This window comes from Panthera uncia (genome assembly GCF_023721935.1).
Source record: "Panthera uncia isolate 11264 chromosome D3 unlocalized genomic scaffold, Puncia_PCG_1.0 HiC_scaffold_8, whole genome shotgun sequence".
Lineage (NCBI taxonomy): Eukaryota > Metazoa > Chordata > Mammalia > Carnivora > Felidae > Panthera > Panthera uncia.
In genome coordinates this window covers 65,842,276-65,862,727 of record NW_026057586.1, presented here as the reverse complement: position 1 = coordinate 65,862,727, position 20,452 = coordinate 65,842,276, and the positions used below count along the sequence as shown (strand labels likewise).

The 20,452-nt window shown below is 49.2% G+C and overlaps 1 protein-coding gene across 1 annotated transcript in view; it reads right to left on the bottom strand.

Moving 5' to 3' along the window:
* Nucleotides 1-20,452, bottom strand: part of MYO18B (myosin XVIIIB) — a 240,850-nt gene that overhangs the window by 115,478 nt on the left and 104,920 nt on the right. Inside the window, 6 exon segments of the mRNA XM_049619573.1 lie at nucleotides 465-665; nucleotides 1,471-1,594; nucleotides 5,758-5,912; nucleotides 10,593-10,717; nucleotides 14,615-14,723; nucleotides 15,039-15,158. Of these exon segments, the coding sequence (XP_049475530.1) occupies nucleotides 465-665; nucleotides 1,471-1,594; nucleotides 5,758-5,912; nucleotides 10,593-10,717; nucleotides 14,615-14,723; nucleotides 15,039-15,158 (834 nt within the window).

Sequence of the window (20,452 nt, the reverse complement as noted above, 5' to 3'; positions counted from 1 at the left end):
GGAGATTCCTGAGATATGAGCCAAGGGCTGAGTCTGGTATACAGACGGCACTCAGTAAGCCTCAGATACCAGGCCAACAGCTATTTCTTGAGCACCAGCTAAGTACCTTGGCTCATTTTAGGCTCTGGGGAAGCCTGATCAGTAACATCAACAAAGCACCCTGCCTTCCTGAAACATTCTAATGGGGGAGAGCAGCATGGAGGAATTTTTTTTTAAATACTATCGAAGAAGATGATAGATACTGTAAAGGAGAAGACAGCAGCTGAGGGCATGGGAAGTGGACGTGGGGTGGGGGTGGGGCTGCTTTCAAGAAGGTGATCAGGGCAAGCTTCTCTGAGGTGACCTTGACGCTTTGCAGGATGGGAGGAGTGGGCTACATCATGGAGGACCCGACTTCCAACAACCCCCTACCGCACAGGAGCCAGCATGGGACAGGGCATCGGCCTGGGACAGGGCTTTCCTACCTGCTCCAGCTGCTTGATGGTGTTTTCTTGCTGACTCTGGATTTTCTCATGCTCCAGGGCGCTGGATTCCAGATTCCAGAGCCTCTCCTTCAAGCCAGCGACACAGTTTTCTCCCAGAGAGGACAACCCCAAGAGCTCCCGCTTATGGGCCTGCAATGTCTCCACCTCCTGCTTCAGCTGCGAGGTTTCCTGCTCTTTTTGCTGGAGACCAAAGGGGCAGAGATCTAGAGTCATGTGACCACACGCCCCATCCACCAGGGAACCGCCTGACATCCCTACCTTGGCCTGGCAGCCCCAGCAGGCCGCCCCCCCTCCCCCATGGGACACCAAGGGCTGCTCCCTGGGACAGCTCACACAGCACGGGTGGAGGCCTTTTGGGGGAGCAGTTACCACCCCCCCCAGAGTTGGGCCTCAAAGCACATAAAGGGAGCGTTTGTCCATTTGTAAGCTGGGTATCTGCCGAGGCTGGGATGCAGACATTGGGGCAGAGAGGCAAGGTGTCCAGAAATGACTCGTTCAGGTTAGAAAGTCAGCTCCGAGGCCAAAGAACTTTGGGCTAGATCAAGAGGGAGCTGAATTCCAGGCTGAGAGCTCTTTTAGGGGTAGCAGGGAGCCACAGAAGGGTGAGGAACAAATGAGTAAGGTGCCTGTGTTGTACTTTAATAAAAACCCCTCTGTGCTGGAAGCCTGCATCGTGCCCCTGGGTGGGGCGACAACGACCTCCTTCCTTGCCCAGCCTCTCCCACCTGCCAGGTGGGCACCTTGAGAGTGCTAGGGAGATCTCATTATCAATATCCCAACTACTTTTTGTTGTGTTAGGGCACCCTGGGATCCATGACCCCAGCTGGCGGGCAGACCGGCATACCCCCCCCCAGAGTTCTCTCCCCGTCACTATTTACTGCAGGTGCATGGCAGGGAATGGCGGGGGCAGGGGAGGTTCCCGGAAGCCAGCAACTAAGAGCCAAGATGGCTCCATGTACCCCCCCAACTCCACCCCATCCCTTACCTTCAACCGCTGCTGAAGCTGGCCCAGTTCCCATCGGACACTGGTGTTCTCCTGGGTCACTTTCTCTCGAAGACCCTTCTCAAACACAGACTCACCCAGGGCTTGGGCCAGCTGCATGTCAAACCTGTTCAAGCAGAGCAGATGTCATGGCACTGGGGCGGAGGACGAGGAGGGCTGGAGAGAGGCGGTTAGCTTGCTGAGAACCGTGAGGCTGAGAGAGGGGGCCCCAGACAACGGGAGGTTTTGCTCCGTGCTTTTGCGTAAGGTTGCGGACGTGCGGTTGAAATTTGAAACGCCAGAGAGCAACTTTTAGGGTTTACGTGGAGTTTCGGCAAAAGTAATGGAGACTTACATAAAACACAACATGCATAAGTAAAAATAATAGAATAAAAGTATATACAGATACGGGAAAAGAATTAAAAAAAAACTTACAGAGCGATAGAAAAAATTGCACCTATCTGGTTTGCCCATATATGCCAGGAAATAGTTAAATCTACAAGACCTAGGTTGCGGGGCGGGGTGGGGGGGGGGGTCTCGCACTCATTGACCCGTGAAGGAGTGAATGCATATATCTGCACAAACAAGAGATATTTTACATTTCACCCCCTCTATATCATCTGGTTTGGGCACGCATACGTTGCATTAGAGCACTGTAATTACTGATAAAAGGTTGGACATTAATACATTCGGTGTGGTCCTCGTTTGTCATCTCAGAAAAAAAAACACAAAGACTAGCCTGTCCTCTTGGGGGCTGGCCAGGGAATTAGGAAATGACTCATTTGGGGGCTCCCTGCCCCTCCAGGATGGTGACCACTGGGTGAGAAGAACTTCCTGGATTCGACATCATTCCATGCAGTTACCTTGGTCCTATATCCCTATCACAGATGAGGAGATCAGTACAGGAGGCTTTGGCAAGCCTCAATAAGATGTGATCTTGGTCACTTGCCCTTGGCCCACACAGAAAGTGCCACTGCTCCAGGGACCTTGGTATGGCCAGAAGGGTTAAACTGGGCATGGGGTTGGGGTCTTAGTGAGAAGAAAGTCCCCTTGTTACAAGATTATCCAATGTATCTTAAAGCTAGATGGTCATTCAAAGCCTCAGACTCTTGAGAAAGCCGATCATGGGTCACAGGAGGGGGTCCTCCTGTTGGAAGAGCCCAGGAGTTTTCTGATTGGCTGTTGGTGACATCATTCAAGAGGCGCCCCCTGCCGCCCCTGTGAATGGAAACATTGTGATGGTGATAATGACCCAGCAGTCCCAAGGTGCCGGGCTCTGGGCTGGGGTCCATGTGGTCTTTATAACAATTCAGCAAGAAACATGTAATGATATCCATTTTATAGAAGAGGAAACTGAAGTTCAGAGAGGCAGAGTGATTCGCCCCTAAATTCCAAAGTGGCCGAGGTGGGCTTGAGCCCAGCTTCTCTACTGTCTCAGCTAGTCCCCCATCTAACTGGGGCAGGTGGGATAAGGCAGTGGGGGCCAGACAGTGACCGATGTTTCAGAGGAGACCTTGACTTAACAGGCCACCCGATGCCAAAGAATGGCTCCTATGGACTCCAGCTTCTGGAACACACCGAACGACCGCCTGCCTGAGGCCAGAGGGATTCACACACATGCCTCACCCCACTAGAAGCAGGCCTGGGGTCTAACTTCCAGTATGTGTGGGAGTTGGTGAGCCCAGTGCAGGCCCCACCCCAAGGCGACAGGCTCGGAGCTCCATCGGCCCTCGGAACCGAGCTCTGTGACCCATGGGGTAACCGTGGCAACGATTAGCCAAGCCCAGATGGAGCCACTTTGGGCCACTCTGAACTTGGAAACCACGTTGGGGACAGGGAACTCCCCTGCATGGAGACATCAGTCCATCCAGGGCTCAGCAAACTAAGGAGGCAGCTACCTCTATGATTCGATTAAAGTTGGAGAGATTATGAAGAAGTATTGCTGACTTCTAGATCTTTCCCTCCCTATGGTTATTTTGCCCGGATTCCCACTTAGGCCTTTAGCCTCCCTGCTATATTGCTGGACCCCCTAGAAGGAAAATGGCTGCCATTTGCAATGAGCGTCAAAACATGAATTAACTTCTGCCAGGGGATGGTAGAGGGGTAGGGAAGCATCACAGGACAGGTAAGTCTTGGAAGGAAGAAATGGGATCTTTCCCAGGAGGGCACCATGGGGAGGTTCTTGAGAGCCTGGAATGAAAGATTCTGACCAAGGGGGTCGGGAACGACCAGAGAGATGGAATTTTCTGACTGCATGACCTCCACAGAGAGCCCCCGGACCCCTCAGAGAGCGGAAACCCTACCTAGAGCCTCTCAGAACAGGAACAGAAGCCACAGATGAAAGCCAACGTTGTCACAGCTGGCAGAAACTCAGGGGATGTTAGAGTCCCCACCTCTCAGTTTGCAGATAGGGTCTGTCGGAGCTATTATTCAGCAAACAGGTGGCCTGCTTAAGTCAAGGACTCCTCTGAAACCTCAGTCTCTCTGGCCCAGAGAGGTGGTATCATTTGACAAGGTCACACAGGAACTGGCCAAGGAAAGACAAAGCCATTTTCCCCACTGCAAGGACAAGGTTCAGCCAGAATACCCCGGCAGGTGGAAAAGGAAACAGAGTCAGATTATCAATAAAAGATTAAAGAACCTCTCTCATTTGAGGGGGGCATGCTAACAACCCCCCAAAGACTTTTTGTTTTCACATGAAAAAGTCAGCTCTGAAAAGATCAAAGTGATAGGGCACCTGGGTGGCTCAGTCAGTTAAGCATCTGACTCTCAGTTTCGGCTCAGGTCATGATCTTGCAGTTTGTGGGTCTTAGCCCCGTGCATGGGTCAGCACTGAGAGTGCGGAGCCTGCTTGGGATTCTCTCTCCCTCTCTCTGTCCTCCCCTGCTCGTGCTCTCTCTCTCTCAAAATAAATGAACTTAAAAAAAAAGAAAAAAGAAAAGCTCAGAGTGAGAGAAAGAATATTTAAAAAAAATTTTTTAATGTTTATTTATTTTTGAAGGAGAGAGAGAGAGACAGCGTGAGTGGGGGAGGGGCAGAGAGAGAGGGAGACACAGAATCAGAAGCAGGCTCCCAGCTGTCAGCACAGAGCCCGACTCGGGGCTCGAACTCACAGACCGTGAGATCATGACCCAAGCTGAAGTCGGACGCTCAACCGGCTGAGCCAGCCAGGCGCCCCATACAGGAAGAATATTTAATTATGCAGACCCAAGTTCAAAACCCGTGCCCCTCCCATGAAAATATAATTCAGCTTGCCACCTCTTGGAAAAGAAGTGCCTTGAGCAAAACCACATCCTAGTCACATTTTCCAGTATTTTTAGTCCAGACTCTCTAAAAGAGACTGTATCTCGTCTATCATTAGAGGTGGTCTGACTCCAGACGGGACCCCTCCCTGCACACCCTCACCCTCACCAGCAAAGCTGCAGAACTCAGGCACAGCCAGGGTGTCCAGGGATTAGATGAGCATAGGCACTGAGGTTTCGCATGTGCAAACTCATGGGTACCCGTCTAGGCTCTACCATTTGCTGAGCTATGACCACATCCCGACGGGAAAGCAAGCGTGGGAACCAGAGTGCAGGGTGCAGCTTCAAGGCTGGCATCTCGTTCATGCACAGGGCCCTGTCTACGCCAGAAGTGCTCATGTGATCGGAGAGCCTAAGGGCCGACTGAAAAGGGAAGTGAGTCGATTTGGGGCCTCCCCCATTCTCTGGCCCCATTTTCCGCAACGGGGCTAGGAGCCGGGATTCAGTCTGTCGAGCCTACCAACCCCATCACTTAGTCCTCGCTACAATGGGGTATTCCCATCCCCCACCTGAGGATAAGGAACTGAGGCTGAGGGGGTTGGATGACTTCTCCAAGGTCATACAACTAGAGAGAGGCACAGCTCGGACTTGAACTGGGGTGGTCTGACATCAGCCCTTGCTCTCCCGCCCACCGTGCTCGGGTGTCCTCGCCCTCCACGGCCATCTCTTCACTTGACAAAGGGGGGTGCTGAGGCCCAGAGAGGCCAAGAAAGCTCCCCAAGGTCACACGGTCGATTGGTTGCAGAGCGAGACTGGGGAACAGAAAAGAATGGCTTTTTGCCGCATGCTTGGGAGAAGCCTACAGGAGTAAGTGTGAGGGGTGGGGAGGAAAATGGGAGCAGAACAAGGGGTGAGGGGTTCCACCTTGTGGATGAGGAGCCCCGACAGGAGTGAGGGGGCTGAGGAGGAGAACCTGGAGACACCCAGGAGGCCCCAGCATCGACGCAGCCCACCCTGGAGCCCAGCGACGGCGTGAAACGCAACTCACTTCTTCTGCTTCTTCTCGAGCTCGTGACTCCGGCTTTGCTGGTCCTCCAGCTGGAGGCGGGTGTCCTCCAGGTCACAGGTCAGATGGTGGCACTTCCTCTTTAGCTGGTGAGCCATTTTCTTGGCCCCCTCATAAGCGCTCTGCAGCTCCCCGAGCTGTGGGAGTGAGTCACAGAATGAGCTACCCCTCTCCACCCGCACTGGACGGGCTTTCCTCTTCTTCTTTTTTTTTAATCACAACAGCGTTTTTATTTATTTATTTTTAATTTCATTTTTTATTTGTTAAAATTTACATCCAAATTAGTTAGCATCTAGTGCCACAATGATTTCAGGAGTAGATTCCTTAGTGCCCCTTGCCCGTTTAGCCCATCCCCCCTCCCACAACCCCTCCAGCAACCCTCAGTTTGTTCTCCATATGTATGAGCCTCTTCTGTTTTGTCCCCCTCCCTGTTTTTATATTATTTTTGTTTCCCTTCCCTTGTCTACTTCTTATTTCAAGCAGCTGCCATTTCTGAGGTGAGCACAGTGGGAAAGAGAACAGGTACTGGGGTCGGAGAGACCCTGTCTTGACCACTTTCTGCCTGTTTCCCAGGGAGGAAGCTACTTCTCTGACCCCGTCTGCTCAAGAGGTGAGATGGAGGGGGGGGGGGGGTGATTCCATCAGTCTCTCAAGGTTGTTTTTAATTTTACTCAATAATCTTCCTGCCAAGGTGCCCCATAGAGTCTTTACAAGCCCTGCCTTCACAAGAAGACTGAGGACTGTATACCTAATAACCCTATCAGCCAGCATCATCCCAGAACCCATGTGGGGATTAGCCATGGAGCAGCCAAAATGGCGGCCGTAGAAGATCTGGCCAGGAAATCTGAGAGATGGGCTCTGAAGGTTAGAGCAGTAAATGGCCCTTCCGACGGGCTGAATTACACGGGGATACACATGACCGTGAACAAACAGAAAAGCAAAGCCTCTTGCATCTTTCTCGAGGAACCCCCCCCCCCAAATGTCCTCGTTTGAATCTGGGAGAGAGGACAACTCAGCACACTCGCTTTGAAGAAATGGCCTCATTAAAGAATTTCTTTAAGTAAGCAAAACTCTGAGTTAATGAAGCCTGTAATTCTAAATTCAGTATTTGACGGCAAATGGGATGTTTTCTTATATTCTGCTGCTCAGGAAAGGTTGCAGCTTTATTACTTTTTAATGCAGCATGAATAGCCCGCCCCCCCCCCATTCCTTGGGGAACCTGACCCGCCTTTATAATTTGTTATTAAAGAACTGTGCTATTTTCCTGCAGTTGGGTTTAGCCACAGCTCAGGATGTTCTTGAGGAGTAGACATAATGCCCTTCTGGGAAGTGACCACTAAAACCATCAACACTATAGAGGATCCTGAGTTTCACTGCCATTATTTATCAAATCCCATGTGATCTCACCCTGGCCCACCTCCGCAGGTGATTACACTATGCTTTTCTCTCACACTGAGGAGATAGATATAGATTAGATATAGATATAGATATAGATATAGATATAGATGTAAATATAGATATAGATAATGGCAAGACAGGCAAATATGGCCTCCATTTTCAAGGCGCTTACCACTAAAGGTGGGGAGGGACCAAGAAGTAAGCAGATAATTACAATACACCATGATGAGTTTTATGCTTGGGGACCCAATTCAGAGGCACCCAAACAATCTGTATCAGCAGAGACTTCCTGGCAGGAAGGACATGTAAGCTCAGATCTTAAAGATAGTTGAAAGTATCCAGGTAGGGGAGAGAGAGTATTCTAGGAAAAGGAAACAGCATGTGCAAAGGCCCAGAGGTGAGGAAGAACAAGGCAGTGCAATGGAACAGGACAGACAGCCCAGAAATAAACTCAGAGAAATCTAGAAAAGTGGTCTTTCACAAAGGGGCAAAGCTGATACAATGAGCCAAACAGTCTTTTCTACAAACGATACTGGGACAACTTGGTCATCCACACGCAAAAAAAAAGAGAATCTTAACACAGATCTCACACCCTTCACAAAAATTAACTCAAAATGGATCATAGACCTAAATGTAAAATGCAAAACCTTGAAGTTCCCAGAAAATAATGTAGAAGAAAACCTTTATGACCTTAGGTTTGGCAATGACTTAAAAAACATTTTTAATGTTTATTTTTGAGTGACAGACACAGAGCATGAGCAGTGGAAGGGCAGAGAGAGAGAGAGAGAGAGAGAGAGAGAGAGAATCTGAAGCAGTCTCCAGGCTCTGAGCTGTCAGCACAGAGCCTGACACAGGGCTTGAACTCACAGAGTTCGAGATCATGACCTGAGTCGAAGTTGGATGCTTAACCGACTGAGCCACCCAGGCGCCCCTGGCAGTGACTTTTTAGAAATGTACAAAAGCCATGACCCATGAAAGAAAGTTTATAAGGTGGACTTCATTAAAATTTTTAAAAAATTCCATGCTGCAAAAGACACAATCAAGAAAATGAAAAGACAAGCCACAGACTGGGAGAAAATATTTGCAAAAAAGCCTGTCAGATAGAGGATTGTTATCCAAATTATACAAAGAACCCTTACAATCCAACAAGAAAACAACTCAATTTTAAAAATGGGACAAAGATCTTAGCGGTAGAAAGAAATGAGCTATCGGGGTGCCTAGATGGCTCCGTTGGTTGAGCATCCAACTCGATTTAGGCTCAGCTCACAATCTCGTGGTCCTGGGATCGAGCCCTGCATGGGGCTCTGCACTGAGCATGGAACCTGCTTGGGATTCTCTCTCTCTCTCTCTCTCTCTCTCTGCCCTTCTCCCCTGCTCTCTCTCTCAAAAAATTTTTTTAAAAAAATGAGCCATCAAGCCACGGAAAGACGTGGAGGTAACTTAAATGCACATTACTAAGTGAAAGGAGCCAGTCTAAAAAGTTTACATGCTATAGGATTCCAACTATAGGACGTTCTGGAAAAGGCAAAAGTATGGAGGGATGAATTGGTAGAGGGGTGTACTGATAAAGCGGAGAGGATTTTTATGGTAGTGAAAATACTCTATAAAGCTACGATGGTGGATACATGCCATTATACATTTGTCTAAACCCACAGAACGTACAACGACAGGAGGGAACCCAACATAAACTATGGACTTTGGGTGATGATGATGTGTTAATGTAGGTTCATCCATTGTATGAAGTGGACCACTCTGGTGGGGGATGTTGACCATGCAGGAGGCTATAAAGGGGAATCACAGGAAAGTACCTTCCGCTCTATTTGGCTATGAGCTTTAAACACGTGAGTGTGGTTGGACCCGGTGTGCTAGGGCTGGTATACCCACTTAGGAGAGCGGATTCTCCTCCCAGTTCCACACCCAGTGATATCACAATGGTAGGTGGAAACTGTCCCCTGTATGCCATGGACATTGGAAATTGGCAAATGCTACCCATCGGGGTGTTTATTTTCAGAGGGCCAGTTGCTAGCACACCGCTAGTTGAAGGGTAGACTGGTCAGAATGTACAAATAGGGGTAGTTGGAGACAATGCAACACAGGCAAAGAGGTCAAACTATCCCTCCATTCACCTAGAGAACACGAGGGACAAATACATTATATTTGTAACATCCAGCTGCACATTCAAGAAAGAAAGGAAAATTTGGGGATATCCAAAATGCAAAGGACACAAAACGAAAGCAGTAATCTTAGATGCTGATACTCTGGCAGACAGGGTGGAGGAGAAGACGAGCAGCGGAAAGATCCAGAAATAACACTGAAGATAATGACTGTGTTTGAATGGCCAGACAGGGGCGAGAGACAAAGCCTCGGGGGCACAGAAGATGAAAAGTTGGAATGAATACCCCTGCATTCATTCAGGACCCTCAAAGACCTGGGCCTTGGGGCAAGGGGACAGGAAATGATCCACCCACTGGCCTGGAAGGTGGTCAGAAAACCTGGTGCACTCTGGCTCTGGGTGGGGGAGAAAGTATTCCCCTAAGAAATCCAAACCCCGGGTCTGTGCCTCGGGGGGGTTTAAAGCTCCAAGTGGCACCTGGCACAAGTTGCAACAGTCTGAAACAGAGAGAATGTCACATAGTCTCAGGGGCTGCTGTAGAAGACAAGGCAAAAGTGTCCCATCTCGACAGAGACACCCACAGCCCTGTAAACAGAACTGCCATGAAAAGCAGTAAAAAGTTTTTAAAAATTTCAAAGTAAGATCAACTGACAATACAAAATAACGAAACACACACACACACACACATGCACAATTCACCGTAAGACAGAAAGCAAAAGGAACATTCCACCATGCGGACCACCTGGGGTTCCCGTGGCAGGAGTAGAGGGGCATGTTGAAGATGAGCTCACAATCAAAACTGACAAAACACTCAAGAAAACAATCTGCCCTGAGAGTCAGCGTAATTTGCAAAGACAGAACAGTCCAAAAGAGACTCTGAAAGATCTCTTGGCCTTAGTGTGGCAGGTGGTTGAGGGGAGAGGCTGGAGGCAAGGAGACCAAGCAGGAGGCTGTTGCTCTGGTCTAGATGAGAGATGGAGGTGGCAGATTGAGGCAAACGGAATGGATAAGATTTGACTATTCTAAAGGCTTATTAAAATCATTTTATAGAAGAGAAGATCTGAGGCCCAAGATCTGAGGTTCTTTATTCCAGAGTATTCTTCCCCATGCAGAACACGCACACATAGACAAAGTATTTCCCACCTCCCACAGAGACTCGCATTTGTAACAACAGTGGAGGTGCAAAAACATGAAATGGGGGTGCTCTCTTTCTCCCTCCCCAGGTTCGGCCAATACCTTGAACGGTGGAGGTAGGAACCTGACCAATCTGACATTCTTGGGACCCAGACTAGCTACAACCTCTTACCTTCTGCTCCAGCTCTTTCCTGGATGTCAACTCAGAGTCCAGCCTCTCTTCAAATTGCTGTAGACGCTTCCGCAGAAAGTTGTTCTCCATCTGAGCACAGTCGAACCGCATCATCCATTCATCTGCTATTTGACAAAGTCAGGGAGGCCGGGATGGGAGGCTAAGTGAATCAGGGTGGTTCTCTCACACTCTCTTAGCTCTTTGATCATAATTTCACAGTTTAGAGTTCCTGAGGCTTGATCTTGGACTTTAGGTTAAGAAATTCTGCTTTAAGTCCAAGTTTTTTTTTTAAAAAAAACACTTCTTCCAGGAAGCCTGTCCTGACCACTTCTGGTTGTCTAAAGTCATACCGTTCAATTCCTCTACAAGCATACATATACTTTCCTTCTTCCAAGGAAATCCCATGACCTTCGAGGACCGGAGAGATGTTTTAGTCATGTATAGATCCTCAACACCCTCTAGGAGTGTCCCCTACCCACACAGAATATTTCCCATATGTGATGATACAAGTTCACCAACTGGAATCACCTTACTGGCCAACCACCTTGGGTGGGATAGTACATACGCAGTGACTTTTTGTTAAATTATTTAATAAACATTGAATAATAATTAAGGAATCTACTGAATACATAGCAACAGAGGCATCGGTCCCAAGTTGTCTCTATGAGAGAACAATCCCTTGATTTAGTTAAAAAAAAATCACTTGCTGACGTGATGAAAACGGTTTGCATGAATAGAATGGGCTAGACCAGGTTAGGATGTCTTTGGATTTTCTGAGTAATAGAGTAATGCCCCTTAAGGTAATGGAGCTGTGGGAGACATTCCATATGTGGACAGCTGAAGATAGAGACCACTTCATTCATCTTTCCATCCGTCCATCCATCCATCTCTACATCCATCCATCCACCCATTCCTCTTACCATCCATCCATTCATCCATCCATCATCCATCCATCCATCCATCCATCCATCTCTCTGTTCATCCATCCCATTCATCCCATCCATCCATTCATCCATTCCATCTCTCCATTCATCCATCTCTTCATTCATCCCTCCATCCACCCATCTCTTCATCCATCCATCCATCCATCCATCCATTCCATCTCTCCATCCATCCATCTCTTCATTCATCCCTCCATCCACCCATCTCTCCATCCATCCATCCATCCATCCATCCACCCACCTGTCCATCCACCCATTCCTCTCACCATCCATCCATCCATCTATCCATCTATCCATCTATCCATCTCTCCATCCATCCACCTGTCCATCCATCCATCTCTTCATCCATCCACCCATCCATCCACCTGTCCATCATCCACCCATCATACATTGTTCAATCTACCATGCACTGAAATGCCCACTGAGCAACACTACTTCATACCAGGCACAAAGGATAATGAAACAAATAAGAAACCACTGTATCTTCCAGCAGAAATCTAGTGGGGGAGACAACATACAAAAAGAAAGCTGCAATCTAGAATGATCAGAGCTCTCGTAAGGCAAGCTTAGGGAACTCCAGAAGAGAATTCAAACTCATTAAAGCAGCAAATGTTTTTGTTTATCATTGTGTCCACAGGACTTACTACAATGCCTAGCATATCATAAATGTCTCATAACTTTCACTGGATAGGTGATGGATATTAGGGTCAGTACTGGGATGGACAGATGGAAGGAAGGAAGGAAGCAAGGAAGGAAGGAAGGAAGGAAGGAAGGAAGGAAAGACTCTTGGATAGATGGTAGGACTGAGGTCTTAGAAGAGGTGACCCTAATAGGGACTCCCACATAAGTAACCCAACCAGGGAGTTAGAGCTTGTTCGAGTTTCCACTAAGGTAAATAATATCATGGTGGAAAAAGTATCCTGTCTCCCCACCAGGATAAAAAAAAAAACTCAAACAGCAGATAGCTGCAAAAGGAGGAGAAAGCAGAAAGCATTTCCGCACCTGTGCATGTGTTCTGCGCTAAGATGTGCTACAGAGCAGGTGGTAGGAGTTGTCAACATGAGCAGAGGAGAAAACCATTCTCCATTCTTCAACACTGCTTTCTCCTGCCAACGCCCCTCCCTGGGGGCGGGGGGGGTGCATTCTTTTCTTTAAAATAATTTTTTAATGTTTATTTATTTATTTTGAGAGTGACAGAGCACACGAGCAGGGGAAGAAGGGCAGAGAAAGAGGGAGAGAGAATCCCAAGCAGGCCCCTCGCAGTCAGTGTAGGGTGTCCGGTGGGACTTCGAGCCCACGGACCATGAGATCACGACCTGAGCCGACATCAAGAGTCGGAGACACCATAAAAGGGCCTCTTCAGATACCCCACCATGCATGGTGGGAAAACAGCTACGTTTTTCATAATTGATACTCCGGCTCCATCCATTGAGGAGCTGTGGTGGCATTGCTCGGGTGTGATTAAAGTGTTTTATTGCTCCTTTTGACTTTCCTATATTTAACATTTTTTCCTGTAATGAGCATGTATTGCTTTGCTAATGGAAAACAAAATATTTGTAGATTGGCTTCCTGGAATGAGCCTCCAGGGCTGAGAGCCTCTATAGCATCATGACGAATGTGCTCACGAGCTCAGCACGCCTCCCCCTCCCATCCAGTTCCCAGATCTTCCCAGAGAAAGACGAACTGGGGACTAGCGTGGGGGGTCTCAGTCCCAGTCGGGACGGAACTGGGGCCATGCTCTTCTGGGGGAAACTTTGCTGTCCTACCTCCTGGTTCTGTAAAAACCCATTTCCTCTCTCCCTGCTTGTACTGAGTGTCGTGTGCCAGAGAACCCCCAAACTCCTCTGTAAACGCCTGTCCTGGGGGTGGGGGTGGGGGGCAGGAAGACAGGAAGCAAGAGGGGAGTGAAAAGCAAATGCACTTTGCCTCTTCACCGCCTCCTGACCTCCGTTCCTCTGAGCGTCCCTGACGTTTCTAGGGCATACATCCTCTGGGGGCATGGAAGAAAGAATGTCAACGTTTTATAAAAGCTGACAGGCACACCAGGCATCCTTGTCCCCTGACTCAGTTAGGCTGGGGAGAGGAGTTGATGGAGATGTCACCATGCCCGTTGAACCATGAGATGTGAGCCCCCAGGCAACTCCAGAAGCCCGGCTCCACCAGAAAACCCCGGCTCTGCTGAGCACACCTAACCGCTGGGCAATTCAGGGGCCTCAGCTTCTCTCCATCCAGTAACTGCTGAGCGCCTGGCACCGCTCTCAAATGGGGATGGTATGGGGCACGTGGGTGGCTCAGTCTTGATTTCAGCCCAGGTCATGATCTCGCGGTTCCTGAGTTCGAGCCCTGCGTTGGGCTCTGCGCTAACAGTGAGGAGCCTGCTTGAGATTCTCTCTCTCTTTCTGTCTCTGCCCCTCCCCTGCTCTCTCTCTCTCTCTCAAAAATAAATAAACATTTTTCAAAATGGGGAGGGTAGTAGTTTCTGTGCCACAGCCTACGAACATGGATGGATGATGACCCCACTACAGCATTAGCAGTAAATAAAGTCGCCATGCACGTGGCGTTAACCACTTTCCATCAACCGCCTTTCCTATCAATCCATCCATCTGAAAGACGAGGGAGCCAAAGCACACATTTCTCTGCCCAAAAGCCACCCACCTCAAAGAAAGTCAAGTCCAGATTCAAATCCAGAAATGCCATTTCACAGATGCTGCGTGTAACCACCGAAATGCCTTAACCTAAAATCCATGTATCAAAACTATTCATGTAATTGTAAAGGGGCCTTGCCATAGAGTCACTGTTGTTTGGGTCATTCTTTGCGTTATTACTGACCTGTACCTGTCACCTTGATAAAGCACTATCTGGGATATTGTTGGGTTCTCTGTTTAATGTCTGCACCAGACTGGAAGCTCCAGGAGGGCAGGGCTGTGGCCGTTTGCTCTGACAAAATGACAGCCCCTGATGCAGCTTTTAGGGCATACTAAGTGCTCAGGGCGAACGACTGCATGAACGAACGAATGAATGGAACAAAAGGACGGCATGTTTTTCACCCCTGTCTAATCCCGAGAGTCCCGGTTTGCTTACCTCCTCCTGTGTGGCTCCTTTCCAAGTCACCCAACTGAATTTTCTGCTGCGCTTCTCCCAACTGCTTCTGTACTTCTCCCAAATTCTTCTGGACTTGCTCATACTTGCTCTGGAAGAAAGGCCCCAGGGTGTCAAACTGGAGCCCAGTGCAGCCTGGGCCTGGCCATCCCCCCGCCTGCCCATGGTGGCTTGGTAACCAAGGACTGTCTACCCTTTACATAGTCCTCATCCAGGGCACCTCCAAGGTCAAGGCTTAGGAAGACACAAATGTCCTCCAGGACCTTGAACATGAGAGTCAGTAAGCCACCGCCTCTTTCTTATAGGCTTCCGGCTCCCACATGTGAGCAGACAAGGAGGCGGGTAGACCCAAAGGCTCCCAGCCACCCTGCTCAGCCACACCCGCCACCACCCCTGGGCCACCCACCTTCAGCTCCTGGACCTCCCGGAAGGCCCGCAGCCGCTCTGCCCGCTCACTCTCTAGCACCTGGCAGGCCACGTCCCCTCTGAAGTGCTCATCAGCCAGCTCCGCGGTCAGTTCAGCAACCTGGAATGGGAGGGTTACAGCAGAGTCACTCGTGGTGAGGGGACGTCATCTCTTCTCCCCCGGGGCACCCTCCACAGGACCAGCCCAGACAAATCACGGGCTCTTGTGGCAAAAGGGCATCTCCGTGTAATGAGGCGGTTCGGGGTGTGATGGTCAGAATGTTATTGGTCCCGATGTGTTAGAATTCTTGGCCCAATGCTCACTAGCTGTGTGACTGCCCCACGCAGGATGCCTGTCTGATTCTCGGTTTCCTCAGCTTTAAGGGGTGGGGCATGACTTAGAGAATTGTCTTGACAATTAAATGAGATAATCCACATAAAGTTAGCACAGTGCTGGCACGTAGTAAATGTTCAATTAAAGGAAGTTATCCTGGGTGGTTCAGTCGGCTGGGCGTCCAACCCTTGATTTCAGCTCAGGTCATGATCCCAGGGTGGTGGGATTGAGCCCCACACGGGGCTCCACGCTGAGTGGGGAGCCTGCTTAATATTCTCTCTCTCCCTCTGTCCCTCCCCCTGTTTGCTCTCTCTCTTAAGAAAAATAGAAATTAAAAAAAAAAGTTATTCTAGCAGAAGCTCTCCTTACCCATCCTTCAGCGAGCCATTTTGCTGGACGGATCAATGGGCTCCCCTTGGTAAGACACGCAGGTGCTCACCACACAAGAGCGCCCTCAGCTAGGAAACCTCTCTGTGGCTCCCCGTGATCTACCTGCCTCCACCAGGGGACAGCCATGCACACCCAGTGCTGGTCGTGCATGTTCCCCACCCATTTATGCCTGTCGCATTTCTGCTGTAATTACCGATTCAATTAGCTCTTGTATATACCTATGAAACACGACCAGGCCAGGAGTTTCCACGAAAACTAAATGGAACGCGTTGGAAGAAATAATACGAGTTGCTTCTCGAAACTCTTAAGATCTGTGGGGCACCTGGGTGGTTCAGTCGGTTAAGCTTTCAACTTCAGCTCCGGTCATGCTCTCATGGTTCATGAGTTTGAGCTCCGCATCCGGATCTCTGCTAGCAGCACAGAACCCGCTTCGGATCCTGTCTCCCTCTCTCTCTGTCCCTCCTCCTCCTCCTCCTCCTCCTCCTCCTCTCTCTCTGTCTCAAAAAAAAAAATTAAAAAAACTCTTAAATTTTGTTTTTTTAATGTTTATTTATTCTTGAGAGAATGGAGACAGAGTGCAAGTGGGAGAGGGGCAGAGAGAGAGGGAGAGAGAGAATCCCAAGCAGGTTCCACGCTCAGCACAGACCCCAACACAGGGCTCAATCTCAAGACCACAAGATCACGGCGGGAACAGATATCAAGAGTCGGACACTCAACTGACATGAGCCACCCAGGTGCCCCCAAACTCTTAAAATTCTAATTTTTAAAATGCATGTGTCTCGTCAAACAGTTTCAGGTGCCAAACTTATTTTTAAAAAAGGAACTAAAAAATTCGGCTTATGCATTCAAACTACTTTTCCATTTGCTCTGCTTTAATGATATCAAAGCTGGAAATCACACGGTCACGTGTTAGGGGCATGGTTTAAGAAAGGAAGAATGTCTCAAGTCAGGTGCTCATACTCTGAAGGCTGTGGTCCAGAAATAGCGTGAGTTGTAGTCATGTTCAGGGGCAAAAATAAAAATGTTTATATCTTAATGAAATCCAACTTGCGCTGACTTTTCCCCCCATCAGTGACCAACTACAGATGCCAGATGGGTCAAGGCTTCTGTGTTATTACTGTCCCAAAGTGCAGCCTTCCAGGTTCAAGGCTTTGCCAAAGCAAATGAGGCGAGAACCCGGGAAGTGGACTGTTTGTGACCAAGAGGCTTAGAAATGACCTTACACAGCAGGGTCGCTTGGGAAACGGAGACTCCCTCCATGGGGGCAGTGGTCAAAGTCAAGACAGGGAAGGAAAAGAAAACAATAGAAGTAAGGCATGGGGTTCAAGTCCAGACACACTGCGTGACCTTGGACAAATCCCTTCTTCTCTTGAGCTGTGAAACACACTGCATTAAGGACTATCTATTGTCCTGCTGGCATTCCCATCTGATGCCACAACTTCATGTCATGACTGAAGATGTCTACACGCTTCACTCTCCCATGAGACCCTGTGTGTGGCACCAAGGAGCGGCTGTGGGGTGTTGTCACAGACACCAAGTGGCCCTTCCGGCGTGGAATCCACCTGCCCCCCCAAGCTAGTTCCCATCAATACCATCAGCTCATAGGTGGTCTCAAAACTCATTCCTCCGCCCCATGAAGAAGGCAGATGAAGATCTGTATGTTTCGACATGAAAAACAAAAGCAAAAACAAGATATACGGCCAATGGTGGGGGAGAAAAGCAAAGTGGCAGAATAGGACGTTTGGCCCGTGCTCGTTTTTGTTTTCTTTCTACTTGTACAGAAAAAGGCACTCTCAAACTGTATAGGGATTTTTTTTCTTGTTTTCCTAGAAGGGTGTGGGCTCACAGAGGACTCTGGTTTCTTTACGATGCATCTCTGCGCTGCTGGTAATCAGAAGAGCACAAAACAAATATCTTTAAAAAAATAGTCCCCCCAAATTGAGCTGCAAACAAATAAACCAGAGCTGCTGCTCTGCACGTTCTATGCTGCCCCCGTTTTTCTCCCCTCCACCTGCCCATTGGCTTCCCGTCTTGGTGACCACACCAGTAGCTGCTCAGACTTACGTGTGCCTTTTATAGAAATGGGGTGGGGGGAGAGGCTTAGGGGGAGCATTCTGAAGTCACACAGCAAGTGAGTGGCAGAGCTGGGACGGGAGCCCAGATCCCTCTGGTCCAAGTAACCGCCACTTAACAAGCCAGGGGCTCTCCCAGGGTGCACTGGGCTGTCTCTGGGGTGGGGATTCTGTTTGCTGTTCCTCCCACTGTCATCTTTAAAGTGTTCTGGGGGAAACATTTGCCCTGCAGTCCCCTGGGATGGCTGTTAAAATATTCCCAGTATATTCCTCAGTAGTCCCAGAATGCCCACACCGTAACCTCTGTGGTGGGACCCAGGGATCTGAAGTTCAACACACTCCATGGTTGTCCTTAAGCACAACCAAGCTTAAGAATTACTGCCATAGAGGCCCTGGGTGGCTCAGTCGATTAAGTGGCCAACTCTTGGTTTCGGCTCAGGTCTTGATCTTGAGGTTCGTGGGTTCGAGCCCCGCATTGGGCTCCGTGCTGAGAGTTGGAGCCTGCTTGGGATTCTCTCTCTCTCTCTCTCTCTCTCTCTCTCTCTCTCTCTCTCTTTCTATGCCCCTCCCTTGCTTGTGCTCTCTCTCTCTCCAAAAAAAAAAAAAATAAATAAATAAACTTTAAAAAAAGAACTGCTGGCATAGAAATTGCCAGAATCTCTTCCTAATCTTGGCCTCACACCTGGCTTTAGATGGGTTAGATTTCCTTATGGGCACACAACAGCACTGGCACTGGGGGAGCGATCGTTTGCACTTGGCTCTGAACACAGGCTGGTACGATCCAGGAACGCCCAGACCATGCCCCTGATCCCCGCCTTCCCATCCCCACCACCAGCATCGATCCTAAACACCAGGATCGTGTTCTCTCCGCCTTAGACAATTAGTACGAAATTTCATTTGTGCTAATCAGCCTGAGCAAAGGGAGCACAACATTAATTTAATGCATTAATTTTGAGTTCTACACAATCCAAGTCTGGAGTCCAAAGGACAATTAGTCCTCTCAGATTAGGGAAATGACAGATGCTTTTCCCAGAGACGAGTAGCCCCCGGCCTTCCCCTAGCCCCACAAATCCCTCTCCCCTTCCCACATTTCGGGGCCCAAGGGCTTTATTCACAGAGGTGAGAGGTGGGCACCATGCCCAGAGTTATTAGGTGAGTGCAAAATGAAAACCGGTTTAATGAGGGAAGAGCCTGGTTTGCAAACCCAGAAGGGTCCTTGCCGATTACTCAGGCACCAATTAACTAGAAATTATTCTGAAAACCTCCCTGGATCCACCACTTAAGCCAAATCATCAGAAACTCTCTTTCTACTCAGGGACCATGACTCCAAAAGTCTGCCGGAGAGAAGGGGACAGATACGGATAAATGGGCTGTACATGTGGCATAGAGTCAAATAGAAATACTCCATATCCCGTGCCCTGGCATCACGGCAGCCTGAGGGAGATGGCAACAAAACATTTGACGGGCATTAAATGCTGAGCACACGTGCGACCCTTTGGGCTGTCACTGTCACTGCCGCTTATCATTCATTATATGAGCACCGACTGTGTGCCAGGCCCTGCCTTCAAGGATCTTTCTGTTGAGCTGGGGAAATAAACCCACATGTCTGAGCCCAACCCTGTCCTTGGCTCTTATATTCAAGAGTTCTCAAAGCTCCCCAAATTGTCTGGTCTACAGAAAGCAAGCAGTGGCCTTTCACTGTGTGCTTTTCAATTTAAGGAAAAGCATTGGTTCCTTAGAAGCCCTTGCAGGAGAAATAGCTCATACTCATCGGATGCTGGGGAGAGACATGTGCTAATCTCTTGCTGTGTGCCTGTCAAGTGCCTTATGAGGAGAGAATTTTTATTTCCTTTCTACAGAACGGAAAACTGAGGCATTGAGCGGTGAAATGATTTGTTCAAGGTCATGGCTGATAAGTCACACGGGGAGTCCAGCTGGGCAGCCTGAATCCCAGGTCCTGACTCGTAATTACAGGGCCGTCCTGTACCACATCTGCCGCCTGACTCAACGCTGGGGGTCAGCAGTACAGGAGCCTTGGTGTACCTGGGGCAGACCGGGAGGTAGTGGGTGGGGGAAAGGAGGCGAAACAGACAGCTGGGTGTGGTTCAAAGGCAAGGCCACCCACCCCCGAGGGACCATGACCAAAGGGAGCTTTATGGAGCCCCCGAGGAAGGGAAGCCCCACCCCTGTCAACCTGAGCGATTAAGAGAAAAGATGGAAAATGAAAGCAGAAAAAGAGGGGATGGGGAGAAAATAAATCAATAGGCAGAGGGTCTGTCCAGCTGCAGAGCCAGCTGGCTGCTTTGGGCTTCAATCTCACGGTATCTGCCCTCGAAGCTGCCTCGGTCATGAGGGGAAATTCAGAACAAATCTCTAGCTTACTGGCTAGCTTACTGGCGGGCTCCAGGGCTCCAGAGACTCACTCTGGGCACCAGTTCAGGGACCGCCCTGTGTACTTCTCTTCCCAGCTGCTACTAAGTGATGGTAATAGTTCCCTTAATAATAATCACGACCACAGGAGCGTCTGGGTGGCTCAGTCGGTTGAGGCTCCGACTCCTGACTTCAGCTCAGGTCAGGATCTCACGGTCTGTGGGATCGAGCCCCAAGTCAGGCTCTTTG